Genomic DNA, 10,064 nt, shown 5'->3' on the forward strand with positions numbered 1-10,064 from the left:
AGCTGTTGGCTACTGCTGCTGCTGCTGCTAAGTCGCTTCAGTCGTGTCCGACTCTGTGCAACCCCATAGACGGCAGCCCACCAGGCTCCCCCGTCCCTGGGATTCTCAAGGCAAGAACACTGGAGTGGGTTGACATTTCCTTCTCTAACGCATGAAAGTGAGAAATGAAAGTGAAGTCTCTCAGTCGTGTCCGACTCTGAGCGACCCCATGGACTGTAGCCTACCAGGCTCCTCCGTCCATGGGATTCTCCAGGCAAGAGTACTGGAGTGGGGGTGCCATTGCCTTCTCCACACTTTGTCTCTATACAACCTCTAAAAACACTGTATGTTCCCAGCAAATCAGATTCTGACTGCAGCTAATATATACTAGTAATATAAACAAAGTTCTTATCATTGGGACTTCCCTGATGATCCAGTGGTTAAGATTTTGCCTTCCAATGGAGGGGTGTGCAGGTTCGATCCCTGGTCAGGGAGCTGAGATCCCACATGCCTCAGGGCCAAAAAAGCAAAACATAAAATAGAACCAGTATTGTAGCAAATTCAATACAATCTTTAAAAATGGTCCATATTTTAAAAAAACTGTTAAAATATAGTTATCATTGCCTGAAGGAATACCATTCTTTGTTTCCCAATTATGTCACTTCAGGGTATCACCTTAACCTATCCCAATGACTTTCCAAAATATTTACCTCACCAAAAGAAATTTAGTCTCTTCTCAGCACCAAATTTTGCTACTGAAATGGAAATTCTTTTTTTGTGTGTTCCGGAGTATCTCTATCCAACAGAACTTTCTGCAGGGTGGAAGTGTTCCATTTATCGGTACTGTCCTGTTCAGTAGCCACTAGCTACCTGTGCCTACTGTACTCTTGAAGGGTAGATACCATGACTGAGGAACTGAATTTTAATTTAATTTTAATTAGTTTAAATTTAAAACCAGTGGCTACTGTATTAGACAAGATGGGAGTATCTCCTCATTTATGAAGGAAAAAATGGTTTCACCTGCAGGTGTTTTAACTCAACCCATTAGGCTGAGTTTGAGGCTGAGTTACTTAGGGCAAAAAAGATCCATCTTTAAGGAAAGGGAAAAGTGCATAGAAAACCCAGAGATTGTTATGCCAGCTATGATGCATAAAGACCGTGTGTACATTGTCTAGTAATGTACAAGGTGGGGCTTCCCTTGTGGCTCAGCTGGTAAAGATCCACCTGCAATGCGAGAGACCTGGGCTCAATTCCTAGGTTGGGAAGATCCACTGGAGAAGGGAAAGGCTACCCATTCCAGTATTCTGGCCTGGAGAATTCCATGGATTGTACAGTCCATGGAATTAATTTAAGGGCTTCCCTGATATCTCAGTTGGTAAGGAATCCACCTGCAATGCAGGAGACCCCAGTTCAATTCCTGGGTCAGGAAGATGCCCTGGAGAAGGGATAGGCTGCCCACTACAGTATTTTTGGGTTTTCCTTGTGGCTCAGCTGGTAAAGAATCCACCTGCAATGCAGGAGACCTGGGTTTCATCTCTGGGTTGGGAAGATCTCCTGGAGAAGGGAAAGGCTACCTACTCCAGTATTTTGGCCTGGAGAATTCCATGGACTGTATAATCCATGGGGTCACAAAGAGTCGGACACAACTGAGCGACTCTCACTTTCACTTGTACAATGTGTTGGTATCTGGAGAAGGGAATGCAGCCCACTCCAGTATTCTTGCCTGGAGAATCCCATGGACAGAGGAGACTGGTGTGCTACAGACGGTGGTATCACAAAGAGTCTGACACAACTGAGCGACTAACAAATAACAAATAAGCTAATTGGCAAACACTGAGGCAACTAGTGGCATGACAGATTATATTGCAGATACTACATTTTGGGGACTTGTCAAAGGTGCTTTGAGATTAGAAAATTTCCAATTGAAAGTGCATATGACAATACTAAATGTTGTTAAGGATGAAGAGAAAAGAGATTGTTCAAACACTGCTGATAGGAATTCAGCAGGTACAGCCTCTTTGCAAGTATCTATGACGTATGCCTGTGGAAGATACAGGAGCCCCACATGTCAACTTCCACATGGGTACCCTAGAGAAACTCCTGCAGGAGGACAAAATGTGAACTGCAGCATTGTTTATAATAAGTTAAATTGGAGAAACATAAATGTCCATCAATGAACATTGATTTTTTAAAAATTATTATTAGGTAAAATACTATGTAGCACTTTAAAGAAACTAATAGGAATTTAATAAGTGAACGTGATAGATCTCAAAAATGTTTGTGAAAATAATAAAAGTACATGTTGATTCTCTTGTGTAGATTTTTAACATGCACACAAATATTGCTGCATATTATGTATGGGTGCATATATATGTGGCAGGAATGGTGCTGTGATTCATATCAAATTCTTGATACCAATTGCCTGGACATATGGTTATAGTGTCTAGAAGTGGAATACAAAGAGAAAGATCAGTTTAAGTGTTCAGCATGTTGATTTTGAGCCAAAGGCAGGATCTTCAAGTGGAAATATCCCTTTGGAAATCAGCTAACATGTTTGTGAAGCTAAAGTTAATGGCTGATCAAACTATCATAATAAAAAGACAATTTGCAGATGTCTATCATAATGTGAGAACTTAAAGAAGTTATCAAGTCACTGAAGATTATAATTCTTAGGTTTTTCAGTTCCAAATGTAGAAAACATCATAATATAAATAAGATAAATTATATATATTTTAAACATAGCTGAGATTTATTTTCTGAAATGTAATCATCATCACACAATTCTTTATTGCTGTGAAGATTAATGAGCTGTTGACCGATGTACTTTTTTCTATGAAGTCAGTCTCAAACACACTTCCAATTTTATAGGACATTTTTGTATAATAAGGAGTTGTAATAATTTTTAAACTCAGCTGTTTTTCATACTACTTATAAAATACAAACAATCTGATTTGGTAATTATATGGAAGTTGAACTCACTATGTCATTTTTCTTTTTACTGAGAAAGTGGTGCAAAGTTTTGATTTTGTCATTTGGACTGATAATGTAAATTCATTTCATAGTTATTTTTAAAAAGTTATTTATTTTCAATTGAAGGATAATTGCTTTACAGTATTGTGTTGTTTCCCACCAACCATCAACATGAATCAGCCATAGTTTTACCTTTACTAACTGATGTGTTTCCTACAAATGAGTCCTGCTAGTCACAAGGGAAATGGTCTCTGAGAAATACTGAACTAACACATAATGGATGCTCAAAAACAATTTTTTGAATTGAGTGAATGAATGGTCACTTGTATAAAACTACTAGAAAAATAAATCCAAGACCGTATTAATGGTAATTCAATTCTATAATATTTCTGTATGAATAACTGAGTATCAGTGGCGTTGTAGATGCTCAGTGAGTACTGAATGAATAAATGAATAGATACACTATGATTATAGTTTTCACAAAAGTTCAGTTAATGATTTTTTGCCTACCTCTTTACTACCAAATGAAGCACGTCAGATATATAAAGCACTATACAAATTATATCAGTGAGAACTTTTGATTGAAAATGACAGAAACTGATCTTAAGAATAAAGACATTTATTGATTTATGTGTTTGAAAAACCCAAGATAATGTGACTTCAAGTGAGGTATGAAATGACAGCTCAAGATTTTGTTTGTTTCTTTCTATTTTCCAATCTGTCTCCTTGTTTAGGTTCATTCTTGGCAGGTCTCCCCTTAGGTGTTTCTTGTTTGATTGTTCATATTCCTTGTTAGATCCAGTGGGAAAGAGCAAGGATGTTTCTTTCCCAGAAGCCTCCAGTCTTATTAGCTCACTCTGGGTCCTGAGCCAGTCACTGTGGCCAGGGCAATGGGATGCACTGATTGGCTAAAGGCAATCTGAGCACTTCCTGTCTAGAGGGTAGGAGGGTGGGAAGAGAGTGTCAGCTTCTCTTGAAACTCACGAGCTACCTGAAGGAAGCAGAACACAAGAATGAAATTCTGTCAGTAAGAAGTCAAGACTGCAAACGTGTACTCTACCTATTAAAAGGAGCCACCGTTTGTACAGATAAAGAAAACATAAATGAAATAGTGAATGGACAATATGGTATACAAAACAACACTATACATTGGTAATAATTGTTTAATTATATAATACACAAAAATAATAGAGGAACAGAGAAAGTACAAAAGAAACAAAAATTTATTGTGGCTTTGTATCATCGGAAAATTCCCCAACTATTTAGCAACTGTTCCAGGTCCTATGCTGGGCTGTCTCACTTCTTATGAAGTCACTGCCCTCCCTGACCTTAAGATGCACATAACACCCATCTATATTCGCCAAAAAAATAAGATTAACAAGTAAACATGTCAACTGTGTGTCATGAATGTATATCACAAAATTAGTAAATTTTAAAATTGTAAGCTTTAAATCTTAACTTATGCTCTTTGCTTTATCTGGAATATTTACTTCAGCACATTTTCAGTAAAATCCTATTCCTTATTTGAAACTAAAGGATAATTTTTATGAAATCTTATGTATCTATCCTTTTCCCAATACAGGCTGATTTATTTACCCAATCTGCCCCACATTTTGTTTTTACCTGTGTGCTGTGCTTAGTCACTCAGTCCTGTCCAAGTCTTTGTGATCCCATGATCTGAAGCCCACCAGGCTCCTCTGTCCATGGGGTTTCTCCAGGCAAGACTACTGGAGTGGGTTGCCATGCCCTCCTCTAGGGGATCTTCCCAACCCAGGGATTGAACCCAGGTCTCCCCCATTGCAGGTGGATTCTTTACTGTCAGAGCCACCAGGGAAGCCCATGAATACTGGAGTGGGTAGTCTATCCCTTCTCCAGGGGATCTTCCTGACCCAGGAAACAAACCAGGGTCTCCTGCATTGCTAGAGGATTCTTTACCAGCTGAGCTACCAGGGAAGCCCTTGTTCTTATCTAAATTGTAATAATTAGCATATAACTAGGGATGTGCCATTTGTAAAGCATTTTCAAATCCATAAACTCAATTGATTGCACAACTTCCTGGGAAGGACATATTATAACTATTTCATTTTATGCTAGAGAGCTGAAAATCACTATCTAAGCTCCAGATATCACACGTCCCCAATGCTCCACTGTTAACATGTTACAGAGCACTGAAAATGAAGGAAAATATTGTAATAGTTTATGAAGCAAACATAACAATAGTCTTGATAAAGACAGTACAAAAAGAGAAAATTGCAACCCAATGTCACTTATGAGTACTGATTCAAAGTTGTAAATATTAGCAAAAGCAATCTATTCCACTTTTTATAAAATACAGTATGACCAAGTAAGATTTATTTCCAGAATGCAAGGTTATTTCAAAAATAGAAAAATTCAGCTCCTTTGCCACCCCATCGACTGTAGCCCACCAGGCTCCTCTGCTTATAGGATATCCCAGGCAAGAATACTGGAGTGGGTTGCCATTTCCTACTCTGGGGGATCTTCCTGACCCAGGGATCAAACCCATGTCTCTTTCATCTCCTGCATTGGCAGGCAGATTCGTTACCACTGTGCTGCCTGGGAAGCCCTCAGTGTTGGTAATCAACACTGTACTGGCAATGTCAACCAAGCAATTAAACAGAAGAAACTAGAGGCATAATCAGAGGAAAAGAATAAATAGAATTATCTCTAGGTGCAGATGTTATGATCTTATACCTGGAAAACCCTAGAGAATCAACAATAACTCAATCAGAGAAGTTATTATTGTAGCAGGCCATAAAACTAACATAGGAATTGATGGCAGTTACTTACAAAATGATAACAGAGAACACAATGGTATAGAAAACCCCATCTGTATTAGCAGCAAAGAAGATAAAGGCTTGGCCATGATGACCAAGTAGGGAGACCCTGAGCTCACCTCCTCCTCTCAGGCACACCAAAACTGCAACTATTTACAGAGTGACTATTGATGAGAACAACCTGAAGACTAGCAGAGAACGTCTTCTACAGCTAAAGATATAAAGAAGGAACTTCAATGACATGGGTATGAGGGGCAGAGACGTATACCAAGTCAAGACCCATATCCCCAGATGGCTGACCCAAAATGGAAGGATAATTACAATCGCAGAGTTTCTCCCCAAGGAACAAGGAGTCTTAGCCTCACATCAAGTTCCCCACCCTGGGAGTCCTGCACTAGAAAGGTGAACCCCCCAGAGCATTTGGCTTTGAAGGCCAGAGGGGCTTACTTTCAGGAGAACCAGAGAGGTGTAAGAAATGGAGACTCCACTTTTAAAGGACTCACACAATCATCTCATGCTTTCTAAGACCTAGGGCAGATGTGATAATTTAGGGGGAGGCTGGGTTAGACCCACTTGCTGATATTGGAGACCTTCTTGGAGAGGCCAGAGGCAACTGGAGCTCACCCTGGGGATAGAAACAATGGTGGCAGCCATTTTGGGGGAGCTTGTTCTGCTACAAGAACACTGATGCTGGTAAGCGTAATTTTGGAATCCTCCTTCTAGCTTATTAGCACCAGGTTCTGGCCCTGCCCACCAGCCAGTCAGCAGCAGTTTGGGAATGTGCCAGTCCAAGCAGCCAGCTGGACGGGGATACAGCCCACCTATCAGCAGACCAGCTGCCTATTATTTCCTGAGCCCACAACCATCCCAGGACATGCCCCCCCCCCCCCCCAACCATAGGGCCCAGGACTCAGTCCCACTTACTTGTGGGCTGGCATTAGCCCTGGGATCCTGCTGCCAGTGTTTGGGATCCAACCCTAGCCACAATCAGGCTGAAGCCAGCTCCTGGAATTCCAGAGCTTACAGCCAGAGACCCCAGGACTCAGATCCCCTCACCTGTAGGCTGACACTGGGCCTAGGACCCAGCTTCACCCAACAGTGCGTGGGCACCAGTTCTGGAGCCATAGAGACCCACAACCAGCCATTTTTCTATAAGTCTGATATGTCAAAATAGAGAAAAGTTATTTAAAAATAGAGAGAGAGAGATGGAGAATCAGAGGATTTAAGCGACTTTTCCAAAGTCATATGAAAGAGGCCAAGAAGCTGTCTAGGGCTCAAACTCCTGCTGTTTTCACCACACCTCCCTCTCCCTGTGACTGCATTTTGCATTCGCTGAGTTGGACAGGACTGAGTGACTTCACTTTCACTTTTCACTTTCATGCATTGGAGAAGGAAATGGCAACCCACTCCAGTGTTCTTGCCTGGAGAATCCCAGGGACTGGGGAGCCTGGTGGGCTGCCGTCTATGGGGTCACACAGAATCAGACATGACTGAAGCGACTTAGCAGCAGCAGCAGCAGTATGTTAGCAGAGGCAATGATTCCTAGAGAATTTGCTTGAACACTTGTATGAGTCATACTGGGATTCTAAGGTAAGCAGCACAGGAGCCAGTAGAGTGGCCTGCATGAGAGACACTGTCTGGGCAACATGCCTTGGCCTCTTAGAACTTGTATAGCTGTCCAAGGTATGATGTCTATTAAGAACAATGGGCTTCCGTGGTGGCTTAGATGGTAAAGAATCTGCCTACAGTGTAGGAGACCAGGGTTCAATCCCTGGGTCCAGAAGATCTCCTGGAGAAAGGAGTAGCTACCCACTCCTGTATTCTTGCCTGGAGAATTCTGTGAACAGAGGAGCATGGTAGACTACAGTCCATGGAATTGCAAAGAGTCAGACATGACTGAGTGACTTACAAGGAGCAGTTAGGACTGTCAGGCTTTTCTCTAAGAACTCTGATCTGCTAGATATAAGTTCCCACCTCTGATCAGGAGCAATAGCCACTCATGGTCATCATGGTGTCTGTGGCTTGATTAAAGAGGAGTCCTAGAAAATGGTTTGGGGTAGAATGACATGGTTCATTTTTAGGTCTGGAGGAATAGCAAAGACCGACAGGTTGGCAAGCAGTTCAGGCTAGGTCCCCATGCTATTTGGGAACTGGAATACAAATCAAGAACCCTAGGCTGGGGAAGGTGTCTCCCTTCTGTGCTTTCTGTATAATTTCTTATAACTGTACTTGTCACATTGTATCACAGGAGGCAATGAAGATGCTTGTCATGAACACTAGATTCAAGCAACTTACAGGCAAAGTTTGTGTCATTCACTGGACAAAAATTTATTGAGACCTGTACTGTGCCAGGCATTGCTTTAGGTGTAGGAATAATATATCAGCGAACTGTTTTCAGACAAATATCTGCATCCTTATTAAATGTACTTTCAACCTCACCTATTTATCACCTAGACTAGTGCCTGGAACATAGTAAGTGTTGAGCAATAAACAAGATATTCAGTTATAATGAACAGTTGTGGTGATTAGCACCATGGGCCTTTAAGGACCTGTGGATCTCAACTCAGACATCCTGGAAACCAGACATAGGTCAAAAGACTAATTCCAGTCCCCATTCTGGAGGTGACCCAGTTTCTGGGTCTGATATACTCTACTTGTAACTGTCTCTGAATCTGGAAGCTGAGTGTCTAGAGGTTGAAATTTTTACCACCAGTAATCGGGCAGAGTCCAAGAAAAAGGAATTGAGAGACAGTACTCAATACATAACAGGCTTGCTGTGGTTTACAGAATTGAGTGTGAGAAACAGTAGGGGATTTTCAAAAACATGTAGTCAATCCTTTTCTGCTCCAGCCCCTCTCCGTTACTTTCTTTTACTTTTCCTTGCAATAGTGACTGTGTTCATTTCAATCAAACCCACGACAGGGAACTCACAATTTACTAACAAGAGCATTCTATCCTGGGAAACTGTCATCATTAACAAGTTCTTCCTGAAGTCAAGCCAAACTTGATCTTTCTCTAGTTTCCTCATTGGTCCTGTTTCTGACATTTGAGACAACTTGAGATTTCTAATTGCTCTTTCTTATAATTTAGATATCAGAAAATCATTCTCTAATAGCTGAAGATGAGACTAAATTTTCTTTATGAAAACTTAAGTGCACCCATCCATTCTCCTTTCCTTCTATTGCAATGGAGCAAGTTTTCTTTCCCACCTCTGCAGTTCATTCTTCCACTTATGCTCTGAATTTTACTCCTTCTCCCTGGGAATCAGTTCCCAGTTACTTTTCACCCTATTCAGGTCACACTTCTGCCCCCCTCACACTCTTGAAACTATCCTAGAGAAACTTGAGCCCTCCTTCAGTGGACTACTCAAGAGACATTTTTAGCAATGATTTTATTTCAGCCCTCCACGGGGCATGGCCTGGCAGGGGCCCTACCAACCACTCCCTTATACTTGGCAGCCTTGCCTGTTCCTTCCCCTACAGTTCTTCATCAGTGTCATGGTGGGCACCTCTTCTGTTATTCCTTGAATAAGTACTGACTTCCTTGTGGTCCTGTCCTAAACGCTTATCCCACTCTACATTCTCTGCCTGGTGGATTTTGTTCACACACCTCACTGCTTTATACCTAAATATAAGCTAATAACCACAATGGTGTGATCACCCACCTAGAGCCAGACATCCTAGAATGCGAAGTCAAGTGGGCCTTAGGAAGCAATCACTATGTACAAAGTTCATGGAAGTGATGGAATTCCAGTTGAGCTGTTTCAAATCCTAAAAGATGATGCTGTGCAACTGCTGCACTCAATATGCCAGCCAATTTGGAAAACTCAGCAGTGGCCACAGGACTGGAAAAGGTCAGTTTTCATTCCAATCCCAAAGAAAGACAATGCCAAAGAATGTTCAAAGTACAGCACAAATGCACTCACCTCCCATGCTAACAAAGTAATAATGCTCAAAATTCTCCTAGCCAGGCTTCAACAGTACATGAACTGTGAACTTCCAGATGTTCAAGCTGATTTTAGAAAAGGCAGAGGAACCAGAGATCAAATTGCCAACATCCGCTGGATCATGGAAAAAGCAAGAGAGTTCCAGAAAAACATCTATTTCTACTTTATTGACTATGCCAAAGCCTTTGACTGTGTGGATCACAACAAACTGTGGAAAATTCTGAAAGAGATGGGACTACCAGACCACCTTACCTGCCTCCTGAGAAATCTGTATGTAGGTCAAGAAGCAATAGTTAGAATCGGACATGGAACAACAGACTGTTTCCAAATTGGGAAAGGAGTACATCAAGGCTATGTATTGTCACCCTGCTTAT

The 10,064-nt window shown here is 41.4% G+C and overlaps 1 protein-coding gene across 1 annotated transcript in view; it reads left to right on the top strand.

Moving 5' to 3' along the window:
* TMEM244 (transmembrane protein 244) overlaps nucleotides 1–6,918 on the top strand; it is a 24,701-nt gene extending 17,783 nt beyond the window's left edge. Inside the window, exons 7-8 of the mRNA XM_010834749.1 lie at nucleotides 5,676–5,842; nucleotides 6,468–6,918. Coding sequence (XP_010833051.1) covers nucleotides 5,676–5,842; nucleotides 6,468–6,918 — 618 coding nt within the window. The remainder of the gene's footprint in view (nucleotides 1–5,675; nucleotides 5,843–6,467) is intronic.
* Nucleotides 6,919–10,064: the final 3,146 nt, after the last annotated feature.

This window comes from Bison bison, unplaced genomic scaffold, assembly GCF_000754665.1.
Source record: "Bison bison bison isolate TAMUID 2011002044 unplaced genomic scaffold, Bison_UMD1.0 scf7180017864035, whole genome shotgun sequence".
Lineage (NCBI taxonomy): Eukaryota > Metazoa > Chordata > Mammalia > Artiodactyla > Bovidae > Bison > Bison bison.